This window comes from Ambystoma mexicanum, chromosome 12 (assembly GCF_040938575.1).
Source record: "Ambystoma mexicanum isolate Mex_15411 chromosome 12, UKY_AmexF1_1, whole genome shotgun sequence".
Taxonomy (NCBI): Eukaryota; Metazoa; Chordata; class Amphibia; order Caudata; family Ambystomatidae; genus Ambystoma; species Ambystoma mexicanum.
In genome coordinates, this window is record NC_090936.1 from 1330684 (window position 1) to 1351219 (window position 20536).

The window sequence follows — 20536 nt, forward strand, 5'->3', positions numbered from 1 at the left end:
GCTAGTGCTTTCACTGATGCTGCTAGTTAGTATAGCTAGTGGTTTCACTGATGCTGCTAGTTAGTATAGTTAGGGCTTTCACTGATGCTGCTAGTTGGTGTAGCTAGTGCTTTCACTGATGCTGCTAGTTAGTATAGCTAGTGGTTTCACTGATGCTGCTAGTTAGTATAGCTAGTGGTTTCACTGATGCTGCTAGTTGGTATAGCTAGTGGTTTCACTGATGCTGCTAGTTGGTGTAGCTAGTGCTTTCACTGATGCTGCTAGTTGGTGTAGCTAGTGCTTTCACTGATGCTGCTAGTTGGTGTAGCTAGTGCTTTCACTGATGCTGCTAGTTGGTGTAGCTAGTGCTTTCACTGATGCTGCTAGTTGGTGTAGCTAGTGCTTTCACTGATGCTGCTAGTTGGTGTAGCTAGTGCTTTCACTGATGCTGCTAGTTGGTGTAGCTAGTGCTTTCACTGCTGCTAGTTAGTATAGCTAGTGGTTTCACTGATGCTGCTAGTTAGTATAGCTAGTGCTTTCACTGATGCTGCTAGTTAGTATAGCTAGTGGTTTCACTGATGCTGCTAGTTGGTGTAGCTAGTGCTTTCACTGATGCTGCTAGTTGGTGTAGCTAGTGCTTTCACTGATGCTGCTAGTTGGTGTAGCTAGTGCTTTCACTGCTGCTAGTTAGTATAGCTAGTGGTTTCACTGATGCTGCTAGTTAGTATAGCTAGTGCTTTCACTGATGCTGCTAGTTAGTATAGCTAGTGGTTTCACTGATGCTGCTAGTTGGTGTAGCTAGTGCTTTCACTGATGCTGCTAGTTGGTGTAGCTAGTGCTTTCACTGATGCTGCTAGTTAGTATAGCTAGTGGTTTCACTGATGCTGCTAGTTAGTATAGCTAGTGGTTTCACTGATGCTGCTAGTTAGTATAGCTAGTGGTTTCACTGATGCTGCTAGTTAGTATAGCTAGTGCTTTCACTTATGCTGCTAGTTAGTGTAGCTAGTGCTTTCACTGGTGCTGCTAGTGTAGCTAGTGCTTTCACTTATGCTGCTAGTTAGTGTAGCTAGTGCTTTCACTTATGCTGCTAGTTAGTGTAGCTAGTGCTTTCACTGATGCTGCTAGTTAGTGTAGTTGGTGTAGCTAGTGATTTAACTGATGCTGCTAGTTAGTGTAGCTAGTGATTTCACTGATACTGATAGTTGGTGTAACTAGTGATTTCACTGATGCTGCTAGTTAGTATAGCTAGTGGTTTCACTGATGCTGCTAGTTGGTTTAGCTAGTGATTTCACTGATGCTGCTAGTTAGTGCTTTCACCTATGCTGCTAGTTAGTGTAGCTAGTGCTTTCGCTGATGCTGCTAGTTGGTGTAGCTAGTGATTTCACTGATGCTGCTAGTTGGTGTAGCTAGTGATTTCACTGATGCTGCTAGTAAGTATAGCTAGTGCTTTCACTGATGCTGCTAGTTAGTATAGCTAGTGCTTTCACTGATGCTGCTAGTTGGTATAGCTAGTGGTTTCACTGATGCTGCTAGTTGGTGTAGCTAGTGCTTTCACTGATGCTGCTAGTTAGTATAGCTAGTGGTTTCACTGATGCTGCTAGTTAGTATAGCTAGTGGTTTCACTGATGCTGCTAGTTAGTATAACTAGTGCTTTCACTGATGCTGCTAGTTGGTGTAGCTAGTGCTTTCACTGATGCTGCTAGTTAGTATAGCTAGTGCTTTCACTGATGCTGCTAGTTGGTGTAGCTAGTGGTTTCACTGATGCTGCTAGTTAGTATAGCTAGTGGTTTCACTGATGCTGCTAGTTAGTATAGCTAGTGCTTTCACTGATGCTGCTAGTTAGTATAGCTAGTGGTTTCACTGATGCTGCTAGTTGGTGTAGCTAGTGCTTTCACTGATGCTGCTAGTTAGTATAGCTAGTGCTTTCACTGATGCTGCTAGTTGGTGTAGCTAGTGCTTTCAGTGATGCTGCTAGTTAGTGGAGCTAGTGGTTTCACTGATGCTGCTAGTTAGTATAGCTAGTGCTTTCACTGATGCTGCTAGTTAGTATAGCTAGTGGTTTCACTGATGCTGCTAGTTGGTGTAGCTAGTGATTTCACTGATGCTGCTAGTTAGTGTAGCTAGTGCTTTCACTTATGCTGTTAGTGTAGCTAGTGCTTTCACTGATGCTGCTAGTTGGTGTAGCTAGTGATTTCACTGATGCTGCTAGTTAGTGTAGCTAGTGCTTTCACTGATGCTGCTAGTTAGTGTAGCTAGTGCTTTCACTGATGCTGCTAGTTAGTGTAGCTAGTGCTTTCACTGGTGCTGCTAGTGTAGCTAGTGCTTTCACTTATGCTGCTAGTTAGTGTAGCTAGTGCTTTCACTTATGCTGCTAGTTAGTGTAGCTAGTGCTTTCACTGATGCTGCTAGTTAGTGTAGTTGGTGTAGCTAGTGATTTAACTGATGCTGCTAGTTAGTGTAGCTAGTGATTTCACTGATACTGATAGTTGGTGTAACTAGTGATTTCACTGATGCTGCTAGTTAGTATAGCTAGTGGTTTCACTGATACTGATAGTTGGTGTAACTAGTGGTTTCACTGATGCTGCTAGTTGGTTTAGCTAGTGATTTCACTGATGCTGCTAGTTAGTGCTTTCACCTATGCTGCTAGTTAGTGTAGCTAGTGCTTTCGCTGATGCTGCTAGTTGGTGTAGCTAGTGATTTCACTGATGCTGCTAGTTGGTGTAGCTAGTGATTTCACTGATGCTGCTAGGTAGTGTAGCTAGTGCTTTCACTGATGCTGCAAGTTAGTGTAGCTAGTGCTTTCACTGATGCTGCTAGTTAGTGCAGCTAGTGTTTTCACTGATGCTGCTAGTTAGTTTAGTTAGTGTAGCTAGTGATTTCACTGATACTGCTAGTTGGTGTACCTAGTTCTTTCACTTATGCTGCTAGTGTAGCTAGTGCTTTCACTTATGATGCTAGTTAGTGTAGCTAGTGCTTTCACTGATGCTGCTAGTGCAGCTAGTGCTTGCACTGATGCTAGTTAGTGTAGCTAGTGATTTCACTGATGCTGCTAGTTAGTGTAGCTAGTGATTTCACTGATGCTGCTAGTTGGTGTAGCTAGTGATTTCACTGATGCTGCTAGTTGGTGTAGCTAGTGATTTCACTGATGCTGCTAGTTAGTGTAGCTAGTGCTTTCTGTTGCAGGGCCTTTGTTTTGTGGCAGAACAAGTATCACTAGTAACAGCAGAGTTTACATGCACGTGCTCAGCCTCAGAGAGGGAATGCTAAGCAGGCCGTGCTGGCTGGTGGGCCTCAGAGAGGGAATGCTAAGCCGGCCGTGCTGGCCTGTGGGCCTCAGAGAGGGAATGCTAAGCCGGCCGTGCTGGCTGGTGAGCCTCAGAGAGGGAATGCTAAGCCAGCCGTGCTGGCTTGTGGGCCTCAGAGCGGGAATGCTAAACCAGCCGTGCTGGCTGGTGGGCCTCGGAGAGGAAATGCTAAGCCGGCCGTGCTGGCTGATGGGCCTCAGAGAGGAAATGCTAAACCAGCTGTGCTGGCTGGTGGGCCTCAGAGAGGGAATGCTAAGCCAGCCGTGCTGGCTTGTGGGCCTCAGAGAGGGAAGGCTAAGCCAGCCGTGCTGGCTGGTGGGCCTCAGAGAGGAAATGCTAAGCCGGCCGTGCTGGCTGGTGGGCCTCAGAGAGGGAATACTAAGCCGATCGTGCTGGCTTGTGGGCCTCAGAGAGGGAATGCTAAGCCAGCTGTGCTGGCTGGTGGGCCTCAGAGAGGGAATGCTAAGCCGGTCGTGCTGGCTTGTGGGCCTCAGAGAGGGAATGCTAAGCCAGCCGTGCTGGCTGGTGGGCCTCAGAGAGGGAATGCTAAGCCGGCCGTGCTGGCTGGTGGTACTGTGATCTGGCACAGGTGTTTAACACAAGGATCAATAGTCCTGACCATGGTGGCACTCGGCTTCAGTTATTGCATGTGACCAATAAAGTCCCCAAAGAAATGTGAAAAACCTCACAAATATTGAATGCACAAGCGGTGCATCTTAGTAATAACACAGCGCCTCATTGGGATAATTGATCCGAGCGCAGTTTTCAAGCACTACACGGCAGCAATCTCGGATCGCCAGTAGCGCACAATAGAATCATCTCGGGACACCTGTTATTTATATTTTGAAGGGCCGGGAGGATAGCTCAGGGGCAACACGCTCGCCTTGGAAGCAAGACGACGCGGAGCAACACGGGTTCCCCCGGGTCCGCACTTAGAAACCTCTGGGGATTAAGCGCGTTATAAATAACCAATTAAATATTATTATTCGAACATGTGCATTGACTTCTTTGCATCAGGCAGCCAGGTGGGCTACTCCCCGGGTGGGGACCCTGAACATGCGCCCCGCCGCCTTCCAATTAGGATGTCCCTGATTGTATAAGGAAGTGTTGATAGGCTGTACATGGATCTACTATTATATCGAGCAGAAATAAAAGGACATTCAAGTAGAAATGCTACATATTTTTAGAAATGATTGTAAAGTAAAATGCTGTTAAGGTTTGTGAATTAATAAGAATGCATGAAACATATTTTAGGATGACCGTAGTTTAAGATGAAATCAAACATCTATATCTCTGTGGTGTGCCACTGTAAATAAAAGTATTTTTGTCATGCTGCCTGTTCCCAATACATGTCATTGTTGCCACTGTATAAACTTGTTTGTGTTGCCTTAGCCCAACCTGTGCCAGTACTGCTACTGTAACAATGCCATTGAGCCAGCGCCCACTTTATGCCAGGATTGCCACTGTAAATATGCATGGACACACGTGGGCAAATGTGGCATATTAACCTCTCTTGGAGACTGACGCCCTTTCAAAGCCTCTTTACCTGCAAACCATGTCCTGGGATTAGCTTTGGGCCTACACTTCCTACCCCTAGATCTTCCTACCCTTCTTGGCTATTGTTGGTGCCACGGTTCCCGGCCACCCCTTGTTCAGAGGATGCACAAGCCTCTTCCCTTTACATTCTGCAGAAGTCTCTCACTTCCTTGTGGGGCCTGTACTTCTCAGGTATGGTCTGGCAAGGAATTCAAACTCTTTCTCTATTTCAATAGCCGGATGCCCTCCAGAACCACTCTGCAGTTGCCTTTGCTACCACCCCCCTACAAACCCCGATAATGGGTCCCTTCACATCCACCGGAAAGTTCTGGACAGCCAGTAAACCTTTTGCCGCTTCTCTGGCAACTTTACTAAGCAGCCCGTTTCCACAGGAAGAATGCTAGACTACCCAGCTCTATATTGGCAGCGCCCACATGCCCTGCTTTCCCGTGCACTCTGCTTTCCTTGGTGCGTTCTTACTATGGACTCCTGCCCAAGTTTGAGGGAGATAGCGTGTCTCATCCCTTGCTGATGGGAGGACCAGCACGGCTACCCCTGGTGTAGAATCCTATTTTGTGGCTATGAAACCCAGCTGGACCGTGTTTTTGATGAACGCCTGCTCGTTCTTGCAGCCCAAAGCCTTCTGATTGGCACTGCCCAACTCTCCTGCTTCCTGCAAAGGTAGTAAAGAGGCAGGACATGTGTGGGGATGCCAAGGGACAATGTGAGGCTTGCTTATAACGTGTTGGCTGCTTCCTCGAGCTCTCGGCTCCGTTTCGGTTCTAATGAACGGAGGGTCAGTAGTTTGCTATCAATTGTGAATTAATGGAATTCAAATCTCTCAACAGATGGTAAACAAGCCTGCCCGTCGTAGGGGTCTTGCTTCACCACTGGTGACACAGCCCGAACCCCAGCCCTGGTATCCAGCGAGAAAAGCAAGCGTTGGCACGAGTAAAACACATCAACGCTTGCACAGTTGCAAGTGATAGTCATCAATGGCAAGTCTTGGGGGGGGAGGGAGGGGGGGGGGCCTGCGCCTGCAGTGCTGGTGTAATAGGACCTCCCTGAGGCTGCCACTGTCCCTAGTTTATACCACACCCTAAAAAGAGAATGCCACTTGCTGCGGCAGAGGGCGCAGGCTCGCAGCACCCCATATCGTCGTGCTGCCTCTCTGGGGCACTCTTTTCAGTTCGGAGGAGAGGAGGTTGTGCCCGAGCCCAGTGCCTGGCCCACTTCTACTCCCTGGACTGGCATGCACCCTGTAGCGACATGCCATCCCCGGCATTGTCGGGCGCAATGTTGGCTCAGGCCAGCACTCCAGGTGCAGGTGCGGGCTGGTGTGTTGGACAGTGAGCTGAAGCCATTGTGATCCACACACCTCACACAATGCAGACTGCGGGGACGTTTCCTTCAAGGAGTGGCTTGAACGTTTCTTTCCCTGAGGATGCAGAGAAAAGGAGTGGTCCAGGCGAGATCTGATGTGTCTGCTCTCAAGCTCTGTCTTTGCTGTCTTCGTCTTGTGACCAGATACTCAGCAGACAGTGCCCTTTGGGGGCTGTGAGCTTCTGCAGTGCAGAGCTAGCAGTGAAGTGCATGCCGATTTCCACCAGTCGAACAAAGGCTAGATTGCACTCCAGTTTCAGTGTGTTAGGTCACGGAGCCTCGGCTGTGAGACACTGGCCCCTACCTTAATCTCGGTGAAATCTACCACTAAGGGCAACCCTCTGACCCCCCACTCCATCCTCCTTCATCCCTCAACTAACAACTCAATATCAAAATCTTGTATCCGTACACCCCCGCGCTCCTTCAGATGATCTCCTTGGTCTAGTGTACTCAAACCCTATGCATCCCCTATCACCAACCATGCTGTTAATGGTGCACTCCACAATAGGGGGGTGCCCATGTGCCTAACCAGCCCAGTCTGTACCAACCAACAATGTAAGAGATGTTCATATCTGCACACGGGTAACTGGTACCAACACCACAGGTTTCTGCACCTGCCTTCTCGCTATCCAAGTAACGCACCCTGCCCTCCTTTCTTACAGTCATGCACAGCGAAGCCGACATTCTTGGCTGAAGGCAGCTATATAAGACCATTTTATATTGCGTCCCTCATCTTCCAAAGTGTCTGTCTGCAAGAATTAAAACACTATTTCACCAGACTACAGCCAAAACTATTACCTTTATTGATACTTGTCTTTTTCCGATAGACACTGAACACGGATGTCCGTCTTTCCAGGATGTAGGGATACTTCCTGTCAAAGATATGGGGCTATATAGGTGATGGGCCCTTATGTTGTTTCAGGGGTTCTGGGGGGCCACCCTAGTAATGGTGTGTATAGTCGGAGAGCATCAGAAGTGCTCTCTGCTTCCCATGACACTCTTGACTATACACTGAGTCAGTCGCTCTTTTGAGCACCTTGTTCACATATTTCAAATACCCAAGTGCATGAAAGAGCTGTTCATGGTCTGGTTATGCAAGTGACGAGTACAAGTATCCACCTGCTGCTACCTGCTCCTGGCATGCGACTAACATCAAGCTCTTGTGTAATCAATGCTCCACCCATTGCTGCCTAATAAGAAATACCTGCCTGGCTTAGTCGCGACATTCACCTTCTGTGCGTGAGGCGAGCACATCCTAGCGTAACAAGGCGTAGTCTCCCTCCACTCCAGTGTTTTTCCACCCTCCCACTGCTCCCAGCAATGTTTGATCTGAAGCAGGTGAGAGCCCGGCACTGCCACTTCCACACTGATTCGGCTTTCCTCTGTCCTCGCACTGCTAAATCTTTTCTTTTCGACTCTAGGAGGACGAGAACCTGAAGTATCTGTCTCGTGACGAACAGAGCGCCCTCCTGTTTTTTGAGGAAACCTTGAAGTCCTTCCAAGATGACTTGACAGTGAATGGGACCAGCACCCCACAATTGTTGGCCGAAGCTGCTTTCAGTGATTCAGAGCCAGAAGACATTATTGACTTGGTTACAGCCGTGCACAAGGCCAGTGAGCTGAAGGAGGAAGCTGTGCAAGGTACTGTGCTGGGGTCTACTGAGCTAGAGGGTGTGTGTCTGTGTATGCTCGGCCAGTACTTTGTCTTGTTTTAAAACATAGAGAGGTAAGCCAATGATCTTTTCATTGGCGAGTGTGTGCATAAAATTGGCAACCCAGTGCAACAATAACAGGAGAGAAGACATCCCCTGTGTTTATATCACATGTCTGCAGATTCTTTGGCATTACCAGGCACTTCCCTGTCCATTCTAGAGTTGCTGCGTGACCACTGTGGTGCGGCACATGAATGCTGTTTAAAGGGCGTACAAATTAAACCAATATCCACCAAAAGGTACAGTAGAAAAGCAGTCCCGTGTGTGAGACAGGCATGGTATTGTGAGAGACACAGACTCAAAAGTAACAGTTTGAAAACCTTTGTCAAAATTTCTTGGGTTGGTTTAATGCCTAACTGGCCCTAACTCTAAAGGGGTTGTGCCCTCATCTGATGTTTCTAAGGACCGTCAATGTCCGCAAGCCCAAAACCAAAGTCTGTGTGTGTCAAAACCTATGCTTGCCCTCACTCTTAGACAAAATGTGTTCTGGGGTCTTCTTAAAGTAAAATGGTGGCTCAATAACAAATGTAAACCACGACTGGTTTCAGGTGGTCTTACCATCGGATGTAGTTCTGCCAGTTTCAAAAAGTTCAACACAAAAAGGGTTGCCCTCTGAACCTTCCACATAGAGCTCTTGCATCAAATAAAGTTCTCAATGCCTCTGGGTCACCTAGGGATCTCTTCCCCAAGTCTAGGGCCCCTCTAGTCTCAAACAAAAGTGCACACAGTTCCTTCCATGGGGCAGTGTCAGAGACTTTTCGAAAATGTGTGACCCCTGCATGACCACTCTGACTCCTGACCCCTCTCCTCACGCTTTGTATCTTTTCTTCTGTCTTGTTTCACTTTCCCCTTCCTTTCCACTTTGCAGTGCACTCCTGCACGTTCTTTCTCTTTGCTCTTCCCATGTCACCTGAATAGAGGATTCTCGGGGTCTACATGGAGAATACCCCTGGGTTTCTCACACATGACAGTTGGCCAAAGTACTGATAGCCCATCATGAAAGTATTCACTACAGAATATACATCAGAAGCTGCGAGTATGCAAACTTGCCGCCCAAAGGCTGCTGTTTTTGCGCTTTGGCTCTGGGAAAAATAGAAGGGAACAGAAGCCTGTGTGGGCAGAGGTCTCTAAAATTGAAAATGTGTCGAAAGAAAAAATAAATTGCTGGTGCTACCGGTTGTCAGCTTTTCTGCCATGGCACTACTTTTGCTTGCATATGTTTGTATGGCAAGCTTTAGTCTTTCACCTTGTAGTTTTTAATGCCTCCTTGAGGTTTGATACCAAATTAAAGGAGAATCGTGAGTTCCCGTGGGGTATTCTGCTATTAGTAGGTTATGTTAAAGTGCAAATCCTCATTCCCAGGGCAGTCACCTTGCAAAGGCCATCTTGTGAACATAAACCCGTCCGGTGGCTTTGTCCAGAGCTGGCACTGGTTCAGGAGAGGACATTATATGCTGCAACTCTTAGACAGAGTTCCTACTTAAATCTGCTTTGCTCCAGAATCCGCACAGGCTTGTATCTGACCCTTTTGAGGTGAGGGGGGTGGCTTTTTCTTTAACTGCTGCTCGTCTTGTGGAGGGTGGGTTATCCCTAAAATGTGAAAGGGTCTCACTGGGTTGTGCGTCAGGGACCATAGGAGGGTATTTGGATGCCAGGAGAAGGTGCAGTTGGTCCTCTTTTGTTTCCTTACTCGTTGGTGCCAGGATGTCTACAGCTACGTCAATGGGTTCGGGTTGTAAATGGTGCAAGTCTCCCTGATCTGGACGGAATCTCCCGAGTGCGTTTGCAGTCTCTAATTTGGATTCTAGCGACCAATGGGTGTGAAAGGTCAAGAACTACATGACCTACCACAACAAATGTATTTTGGCCCGAATTTCCCCCAGAAGGCACACTTTACAACAAGACTTCCAGAAACCGATGACGATATTGAACATCAAATATGCATTATTGGTCGAGTGAAATAGGTTAAACCGCTGCTACCATCGCCTCTGACTGGTCGCCTGGCAGGTCCCTGGGACACAGGCTTCTACCAGGAGGATTGCGAGGCAGCAGGATCTGAGTGGGGGTAAGTCGAGATCCGGCTAGCAGTAAGTGTCAGCAGTGTGTCTGAGCTGCTGTGGCTCTTGGCACCCATGAGCCTTCACACCCACAGAGATGCAGGTGGGGCTTTAGTGTTTGGCATACTTCTTTGCACCTCTTAATCTGGCACAGGAGAATGCAACCAGACTGTTTAATGGTGCCTAGGGTCCATCACCTTCTAACCCTCATCCTCCACCAACATCACCAGCCATCCCTAAATTCCCTATCCCTTTCTCTAACACTTACCCAACCCACTACTCTATTATCCCTCAGCTAACCCCTACACTAACACTCAATCTATTCTAACAACTAACCAAACCCCAAAATCGCCAGCCCTGCAGCATCCACCCGAACCCTAACTCTAACCAAAATCTTTACTGTAACCCTTATCACAATTGTAACCCGAAACCATGCAGTCACAAGCCCACAAACCCTCCTTAACCCTTGCAATTACTGTAGCAGCACTACATTTTTGGCTACTTTTCAGGTGAATTTTCTGACTACATTTTGCTTGGCAACTTTTTCACTGCAGAGGTATTTTCGCCTCTACATTTTTGCAACTTTGCCCATTTAGTACTTGGTTGGACAGACTTGATTTCATGAGAGTTTGGAGGCCCCGGTTCTGTACGTTCACGAAAGTTCTAGAACTCTGTCTGGCTGAGAGCACAAGTGGCAGCACCGCAGATCTCGAACATGTTGGCGATTGACACACCTGAGGTCTAGACTATAATTGGCCGTGTAAGTAGGGGTTGTAATTTCAAGAACACTTGAGGTTGCCTCCCTAATGGCACATTGCTCATGCCAGGAACATGTGAGCACATTTCCTGTTCATCTGTCACATCCTGCTGCTCAAGGCAGCAAACTGGCAGTGTTTATGATGTGTATAGCTGACTGCAGTGTTTTATTTTCTCTACTGCAAACGAATCCCACTAAAAGACTGCTACGACCCTAGTCCTGGCTTAGCCATACTTCAGAGCTCAGGTCTGTAGGGATCACTCTCATAGATGAAGATATTATGCCTTAATTTCCGGTATTTTCCTGCCTAGGTGAAGTTATGCTAGATATCGTATCGGGAAGGACGTTTACTCTAAGAATGAGCCAGACTTGACTTCAAGGGATTTTAACATCCACTAATGGGACTAAGTAAACGAGCTGCTCCATTCCCCCACGTGAGACCCTTCAAGTCCTTCTGTAGATAAAGAAAAGATTCACTCAGGGGTCAAATATTCCTTTAAAGGTTCCTCTTCTGCTGGACAGCAATGGCCTGGAGGCCAGGTAGATAGTTTAGCACACAACTTATTCTGCCCTAGCTTCCCTTGGGCCTTTAGCCAGGAAGCTTTTGGCCCCCAAAAGGGGTCACTTTTCACAATCTCTTCTTGATTTAGACGTCTCTTTAGTCAATGGGGATACAACCTCTGCTACTTTTGCAATGTCCTTGTCCCAACAGCGTCCCGAGATCATGTACAAGAGGGTCAGGTGTGTAGCTGTGTTGGTCTGAATGGTACCACGTCTGCCTAGATCAAAACCAACACTTGCTCTGTTAGAAATGACACTATTTGGCGATGAAGAGAAGATGCGTTATTAGTGTCACAAGTTAAAAGCCTCCTTCAGTTGTAGTGTCCAGTCCTCTAAGCTTATGTACAGAAGACTTTGCTGGCTCTCAGAATGATCTTCTAAAGTAGTGACCTTTAGGGTCCCTGAGCTTAGGGACCCCTAGAGCAGGCAGCATTTTAAATGTAGTGAGGTACCTCTTCATAAGACCGGCTAGGAAAGAGATTCAATTGTGTATTTCAATGCCCTGGTTTGAATAGAAAATACATTGCTTGTGTATAGATCCTCTTTTAGCTGTTACTGGAACAGTAGCAAGAGAGAAATTCCCACTAGATCCGAGAAGTTGGCAATGAGAAGAGTCTGCTCTGCACCAGCAAAAGCGTTGCTCTTTCCTTCCAATCCAGAAGGGTCCAGAAGGACTGTCTGCAGACACTGCTGTAATGTAGGCTTGCATCAGGGTCCAGACGGACTGTCTGCAGACACTGCTGTAATATGCTTGCTTCAGGGTCTAGAAGGACTGTCTGCAGACACTGCTGTAATGTAGGCTTGCATCAGGGTCTAGAAGGACTGTCTGCAGACACTGCTGTAATATGTGCTTGCTTCAGGGTCTAGAAGGACTGTCTGCAGACACTGCTGTAATGTGTGCTTGCTTCAGGGTCCAGAAGAACTATCTGAAGGCACTGCTGTAATGTATGCTTGCTTAAGGGACAGTACAATCTGATAGTAAGAGCATAATCCTTCAAATGTTATGCTAGTGAAGTAGACAGAACTACATGTTCCAGTTTAAGATGTTGGATATTCCCTATGTTACCCCCTTGGATATGCGAGCACTGGCCTGTGTAACCCTTCCCATGATCTGAACGGGGAAAGGAACAAGAAGCATTGGAATTGAGGTTCGGATTTTGTTCCTCCTTGTTTGTCCCTTTTCCCTGGGGTTGCTTTGTGATAATTAGTTTGTCTCTCTCTTGGGCTATGGATAATGGGGCTTGCATAGCCCACAAAGCCTTCTGGGATATCCCATTGTTTATACCGCGTCTCTCTCCTATGGTATTCTCCTGAAGGCAGCCCAGTCTCCCCTACCCAGGTGATCCTCCCTCGCTTGTCCACCCCCAGGGTTGGGATCCAAGAGCGATGGCCCTCCCCTGGCCTCCTGAATGGAGGATTCTCTGGGTATGGGAGAATACCCCTAGGTTTGACCTTGCGTAGTTTATAATGATCACTAGAGAGCAATGTCACCTCATCGTACGCAGGATCAGTCCAGGCCTAAGACGACGATTAAACAGAGACAGCTGCAATCTACTGAGTCCAAGTGGCATGCTCTGCACATCAGACAGAGGAGTTGCAACATCCCCTGTACACCTGGCCGAAAGCCTACTGTGTCCTTCTAGCCCAGAGCTCTGCAACCTTTGGCTCTCCTAGATGTTTTGGACTAAAGCCTCCATGAGCCCTCGCCAGCCCAGTCAATGGTGGGTATTATGGGAGTCTTAGTCCTCCTTGCTTCCCCGTGATCAGACTTCCTTTAGTCCCTCCTCTCTTTCCTTTTGTATTATCTTCAGGACTGCACCCTGGCACAGCGTCAACATAAGTAGAACTGGCATTCCTCATGCCTGCGGTGAGCCACCTTGTGGCAGTACTTAAGTTGTTAGTCTTCATAGTTCCTGTTTTCTTCCTCTCTCAGTATGTTATGTTCCGGCATTATTCCATGTGTTAGAAATATACATGGGTTTCCTCTCGATGACATAGCTCGGTATGGAAGGATAGAGTAGGGAATGTTGGGGAGTGACGTGTCTCAACGGGCTGCACCACAGGTGATCTTCCTTGTCCCTTAACTGGGAGTCCCTCCCCATGAGGTCCATCCCGCATTAAACCACCCATAGGGGGACTATTTGGTAGCAGCCTCACCTCCCTAGCCTCATGAGAAGGGGCTCCCCCTTGAGGCGACGTTACCACACCATGTGAATCGTCACATATGCGATATGCAAATCTGGCAGGAGGCAGCTAGCTCAGGGCATCATGGAACTGGCACATAGTTTGCTAACCTCCATGCCCCTAAAAAGGTAGGAGAACAATGCATATTAACAGAGGTGCTGGATGGGGAGGCATACCACAACCCGTGACACTTGGTATGGCAAAATCTGGAACCTTCTTGACACTGGAAAAAGATTCTTCATGTGAAGAATAAAAAGCGTTCCTAGCCATTAAACATATAGGAACAAATATTGTGACGTAGGTCTAACTAGATTAAGGGGAGGGTCGGGGTCAAGGGTCCTACACTTACTTGTGGCTTTCAATGTGATCTACCGGGAGGCTGAGAGACTGCATAGACGTTAGTCCGCTAGACTTAATTCGGGAGGCAGCATAATGATGAGGAGGGTTAAAGGGGGTTATGACAGGTTTGTTGGTTTGTAAAATATGAAGAATGCCTAGTTTATGTACATACACGAATCCTAATAGTTAACTCTTCAACAGCACACTGGACTATTTGGTTCCATATAAGGTGGCCCTTAATATTTCAGCCCCTTGTTCAGTGCCCCCTGCAACCTGTCTCCAAAACCAATGGTCTCAGTTATTTTAAAGGCCATTCAATATCTATCATTATTTCCAGGTGCATTTGGAATGGTTTGTTGTGTATGACTCCAACAGTGGACTGCTCAAAGCCTCAAGCCATCCGCCACCTCCCCCTAACCACCAGCCTCCATTGGACCCGGGATGTGAAGGCAGGTTTTTATTCTTTTTTCTAACTTAAGATCCCAGCCATGAAGTGATCCATTGTCTCAGATGCAGACCGTGTGGGCCCTGCATCTAGATATAACAAAATGCTGTGGAGCCACACACATCCTGTACGCTAAAACATAAAACCACTCATATTACTTTGTAAAGCAGGTAATCTGTGGTCTGTGGTCTGTGGTACAGACATAGCAGATGGGCAAGAGGACAATTGGATTATTAAACACACCTCATCTAATTCGTACTTCTATAATGGATTTCCTACGCTAAAAGACAACAAACGGGTGCTTGTCAGGATGTCTCACAAATGAACACTGTTCTTCCCTACCAGTATGAAATGAAAAAAAGGAGAATCTAAGCTTTAGCTTAGGAGAGGATTACTCCCCCTGGGTACATTTGTGGTGGTTGGTTTTCAAATCCCCAGCAAGTTTCTCAGGGTCTCTTCCAGGTTCTCCTCTGCTTCATAGAATAGTTGGGAGAAAAGCTATTTCCCAGCTTTGCCTTTAGTTTAAACCAGTGTCCTCATGAACACTATAAATATAATATATGGTCTAGGCTTAATTTATAGTGCCTCCTGGAAAGGGCGGTATTCACAACAGCAAAGTTCGCTCTCTATCCGTCCGGGGTTGTTCACCACGGACTTGGTCAGTTCTGCTTGCTTTATACTTTCACCCCTTCATGGGGTAGCAAGTTTCTCAACTTTTGGTGTGCTAAGGGCCTAAACAGCCCTACTGTGTTTTTCACTACTCTCGTCCCTCCCACCCCTCACACCTCGAGGGCAATTCCGATTCTGAGCCCTGCATGGGCTGTAGGCCTCCTCAGCCCTTCTTTGGTTGTCACTTCTCATCCTCTCGTGGGGTATGCAGATTCTCATACAGTGTGGGTTATGGCCTCCTTAGCCCTTCTTTGGTTGTCACTTCTCATCCTCTCGTGGGGTATGCAGATTCTCAGCCAGCGGGTGCTACGGTCTCCTCAGCCCTTCTTTGGTTGTCACTTCTCATCCTCTCGTGGGGTACGTAGATTCTCAGACAGTGTGGGTTATGGCCTCCTCAGCCCTTCTTTGGTTGTCGCTTCTCACCCTCTCGTGGGGTATGCAGATTCTCAGCCAGCGGGTGCTACGGTCTCCTCAGCCCTTCTTTGGTTGTCGCTTCTCACCCTCTTGTGGGGTATGCAGATTCTCAGACAATGTGGGTTATGGCCTCCTCAGCCCTACTTTGGTTATAGTTTCTCATGCTCTCGTGGGGTATGCAGATTCTCATACAGTGTGGGTTATGGCCTCCTCAGCCCTTCTTTGGTTGTCGCTTCTCACCCTCTTGTGGGGTATGCAGATTCTCATACAGTGTGGGTTATGGCCTCCTCAGCCCTTCTGTGGTTGTCGCTTCTCACCCTCTTGTGGGGTATGCAGATTCTCAGACAGCATGGGTTATGGCCTCCTCAGCCCTCCTTTGGTTGTAGTTGCTCATCCTCTCGTGGGGTATGCAGATTCTCATACAGTGTGGGTTATGGCCTCCTCAGCCCTTCTTTGGTTGTCGCTTCTCACTCTCTCGTGGGGTATGCAGATTCTCAGCCAGCGGGTGCTACGGTCTCCTCAGCCCTTCTTTGGCTGTCGCTTCTCATCCTCTCGTGGAGTATGCAGATTCTCATACAGTGTGGGTTATGGCCTCCTCAGCCCTTCTTTGGTTGTCGCTTCTCACCCTCTTGTGGGGTATGCAGATTCTCAGCCAGCGGGTGCTACGGTCTCCTCAGCCCTTCTTTGGCTGTCGCTTCTCATCCTCTCGTGGAGTATTCAGATTCTCATACAGTGTGGGTTATGGCCTCCTCAGCCCTTCTTTGGTTGTCGCTTCTCACCCTCTTGTGGGGTATGCAGATTCTCAGACAATGTGGGTTATGGCCTCCTCAGCCCTACTTTGGTTATAGTTTCTCATCCTCTCGTGGGGTATGTAGATTCTCATACAGTGTGGGTTATGGCCTCCTCAGCCCTTCTTCGGTTGTCACTTCTCATCCTCTCGTGGAGTATGCAGATTCTCATACAGTGTGGGTTATGGTCTCCTTAGCCCTTCTTTGGTTGTCACTTCTCATCCTCTCGTGGGGTATGCAGATTCTCAGACAGCGGGTGCTACGGTCTCCTTAGCCCTTCTTTGGTTGTCACTTCTCATCCTCTCGTGGAGTATGCAGATTCTCATCTCAGCGTGGGCTACGGGCCTGCTCAGCCTTCCTTTGCTTATCATTTTCTTTACCCCATCGTGGGTACTTGTATTCGCAGCCCTGTGTGGGATATGGGTTTCCTCAACCTGTTTTGCCACTTAAGGTTCTCACCCCCCTGTGGAGTACACAGTGACTTAGCTCGTGTGAGTTTATGGCTTTCTCAGCACGTTGGTTGCTTGATCTTGGCCCCCACTCTAATGCCCTTACGTCTTCTTCCAGACCGTGTACAGTTCATACTTCAGGTTTTCCCAATGCCTCGTAATTCTTTTTCTGTGCCCTTAGTAACAACCTCTATTCCTTTGTGTCAGCACGTAATCACTGAGGCCTGCACAATATTGTTTCTCACCTCTTCTTGGGTTCTTGCAGTTTTCACCCATGCTTGGAGTATCTGTGCCTTCTCCCCGCTCTGGAGGGTTTTTAGTTACACCTTCCCTTGGGGTACTTGCACCCAGCCTCGTTTGACTTCTCACACCTGTCTTGGGATCCCCTGTCCCTTAGCCCGCCTTAGGGTTTCCTCTCTCACCTCGCCTTGGCGTGTTTTGCCTTTCCCTCTAACTTGGAGTACCCTGTGCCTCGTTCCTTGTTGGGCTATCTGGTTTCTCACCGATTCTCAGGCTCTCGTGAGTCCTGCCCCCTCTTGCGTTAACGCCATGCTGACCCTCCTCCCGCTTCCAGGGTCGCAGCATGTTTCTTGCTCTCTGCTGCAGTGCTCGTTGGAGAAGGTGGTCTCTTTGGCCAGCACGGAACTGGCTTTACTCCAACCCTCTTGGCTGGTTTGCTTGCGTCGGTCCCTCCTGTCGATATACGATAGGACTTCGGCAGTGGTGAACACAGATGCTGGTCGAGCACTTTTGGTGAGGGGCGGGGGGGTCACGTCTCCTCCTTTTCATTCAGTGGGCCTGAGCTCCTCTGGCTCGAGGCCTTGGTCCAAGGCAACAGTGTTCTGCAGGCTGTCTTGCTCCTCCGCTCACTATTACGACTGCGTGATTCTGCTCACCGGCTCCGCCTCAAAGGGGGGGGGGGGTGATCCCTCCCCTGCATTTCTGCGCAGGTATGCTTCTCTCCCACTTTGGAGTCGGCTTCTTCTGCTTCACCGGTGTGTCATTCTCACAGGCTCTTCATCTTGCGCCCTGAAACACGATGAGACAACCCATTGGTCCTCTGCTTCATACAAGGATGACAACAATAAAGGGTCAGAAACCACAACCGTCAGTTTTAAAAGGCCCTGTACATCATTGCCCTGCTCCAACCCCATGTAACCATCAAACGCATGAGATTCTGTCCTGGAGAGAGGATGAGTTAAATCCTGCGTGGGGTTTCCTTGTCTTCTAAGAAGGAGTGTGTGGGTGGTCACCCCACTGAAATCTTGCTTGCCCTAGGAAGGATATTGCACAGCAAGCTCAACTCCTGAATCCCATAGGGGGGTCTCCCCCCTGGGGAGAAGGGACACAACACATTCCCTGGATTTGTGACAGGTCCTAACTTAAAGTAAAGCTAAGCTGAAAACCATTCCATAATGCTTGAACACAATTCATTGGTCAAGAATGGATTGACGGTGTCTTCTGTGCGCAGTTTAAATAATTATGTATGAAAGATATAGTTTAAATGGCCTACCGATAAATCTAATTATTGCACCATCTCAGTGCCAGAATAAAGGCAATGGACCTCGGCTGCAGTAGCCTTACTCCGGTGCATGTGTCAAATGTGTGTTGAGTGGAACAGTTCATCTAAACTTGCTGTCTTTAATTCTTCCATCCGTCTCTTGTACTCTTTACCTATTCATGATTCTATTTCTACCTCTCTGGCCTGTCTTTGTTGGTTACCTTTTCATGCTCAGCTGAATTTCAATTTTCTTTGTATTGTACTCCAGTCCCTTTATGGTCTATCTTACATCTCTTGTCTCCTATGTTCCCTCCCGTGTTCGCTCCCAGTCCAATTTTCCTTTAACTGTACCTCGTCCTCCGTGTGCATCCTCACGTTTCCGTTCCTTCTCTTTGCTTGCTCCTTTCCATTGGGATGCTCTCCATCTTTCTCTCTTCATTCTTGTCACCCTTTTCATGTTGCTCTGAAAACCTTTTTACTTCAATCATAATTGTATTTTAAGGCTGTCACGGTATTTTCTCAACTGTTTTCCATTGTATTATAATTCCCTCATAATTGTACCGCAAATGGGTTTCTGCACAGTGCCTTGGCGGAATGGGCTATATAAATCACAAATACAAATATTAACAACGGAAGTGTACTGCTTTGTTTGAATCTTAGGAAGCGGGAAGCCTGGTACAGACCCTTCACTCGATGACCGTAAGATGGGTAAAAGGTTGAGAGGCCTTTGATTCATGACGGGAAGGTCAAAGCATAATTGTCTCCTTCGATCCATGGATAGAAAACCGAGCTACCGAGCTTAGTCCCCTATAAATTAGGATGGGAAGATTGGATTTGAATAGTCTCTCCCTGAAATCCTCAAAGGATTGTGCATGTGGTTATCTCGCAAGATCGCCGCCATCACGCAGCCCACACCTTTAAGCCTATGGCTTCCAGGGGCTAATCAGCCTCACCAATGAAGGACCAGCCATCCTAATTAGCCCATGGCCTTCCAGTTTCCTTATTCAAGGACCTCCGCTATCTGTTTACCCTGCCTTGATAAAGACTTCAGTCGAAACACGTGTTGGCTTTTTCACGTGACCTGCACTATACGTGTCAAGATAACCATTAGCACTCATGTGCACAATAAAAAACTAAAATTGGAAACAATCATAAGGTTTATTGACCTTCTTCCTAACTAATCCACACCCAGGGATGTGAACAAAATCCAGCGCTGTTACAAACAAGGTTTTCCCACCTACTCTTGTACCTTCTTTCTTTGGGAATTCAGAGCTTGTCCCAAGCAAACTGTGTACCTGGCTGCAGGATCCAACCAATTCTTCGACTAGACGGAACCATAGCGCAGGGGTCTTTTGTTCTTCCAAGCTCTCAACCCTCCTATGTCGAATGATTTAACAACATGTTTTATCCCAAAAGAAACAAGAAATGCAAAGCACATGCTGACCAGGTATTGTGGTGAGGTGGAGTCAGGAGTCGGGCAAAGAGGTGGCATTATTAAAATATAGTGTATTAACTAATTAGCAAAAAGGGGTTACCCCTATTTGTTCTAAGATAACTCTAGTGTTCCTCGTCGGGGTGAGGGTCACAAGAAAGAGTCTGTTCTCTGTCCAAAACCTACTCTAACCCTACCACTAAGCTACAAAATAGTTCAGCATGGTTGGGTAAGATTTTCATAATTATGACCAATCTTCCTGACCTGTGTCAATCCCAGACCATTTTGCTTGGACTTGGTAACTATTTGACCTTGTCCATAGGTGAGTAGAAATCTTTTTCACCTCTCACCTCACCGTGTACTCTTTTTATGGGTGACCTTTTATGTCTCTGCATAGTGTTTGGTTGGAGTTATAGTTTCCTATAACTTTTGGGCGTAGGCTGGGTTGCCCCTTTCAGCTCCCCTGTTAATTTATCTTTTACTGCTCTTCCCAAGTAGTAAAGAGGGATTTTCATCCCCTTTACATTTTGTATAAGTGAGCACGCACACCCAACCTTGTGTGGAGTGCTGGGAGGATACAATGTATCCACCTTCTTACTTACCTGGTAACATTTTTGTTACAATTAGCGAGTTTACATGAATGGCGGGTGGCAGTAGTTTTACCTTTATGACTTTTAGTCTTTATTACTTGAGGGCTGTTAATTCAGCTGCGGTAATGCACAGAAGAACCACAATTTTGCTAAAATGGCTACTTCTTTTTTCACCATTTCTTGGGTGCTTGCTGTTTCTGAGGTTGTCCTGCTAATCTAGGTGAGCATGACCGCCGTGGAAGTTTTGTCTTCGGCGGAAATCCCCTGTGTACCCTGCGCAGGCTCCAGAGTGTCTGAGAAGGCAGGAAGCGAGGGTGGAGTCCAAACCTCTACAGCCGCTTCTTTCACCTTGCTTGAAAGGAACCCACTCCGAGTGGGGGGCTGGCTGTGCTAATTGGACAGCTAGACCGCCCCTTGCTGTAAAATGCACGGAGA

The 20536-nt window shown here is 47.6% G+C and overlaps 1 protein-coding gene across 2 annotated transcripts in view; it reads left to right on the plus strand.

The window, feature by feature from the left end:
* Positions 1 to 20536, plus strand: part of PROSER2 (proline and serine rich 2) — a 151921-nt gene that overhangs the window by 112216 nt on the left and 19169 nt on the right. The window contains exons 1-2 of one of the 2 annotated variants that reach the window (XM_069627783.1): positions 7418 to 7541; positions 7625 to 7844. In XM_069627783.1, the coding sequence (XP_069483884.1) occupies positions 7524 to 7541; positions 7625 to 7844 (238 nt within the window). In that variant the 5' untranslated portion in view covers positions 7418 to 7523. Of the gene's footprint in view, positions 1 to 7417; positions 7542 to 7624; positions 7845 to 20536 lie in introns of those variants that run through there. The other variant, XM_069627782.1, reaches the window with a different exon arrangement.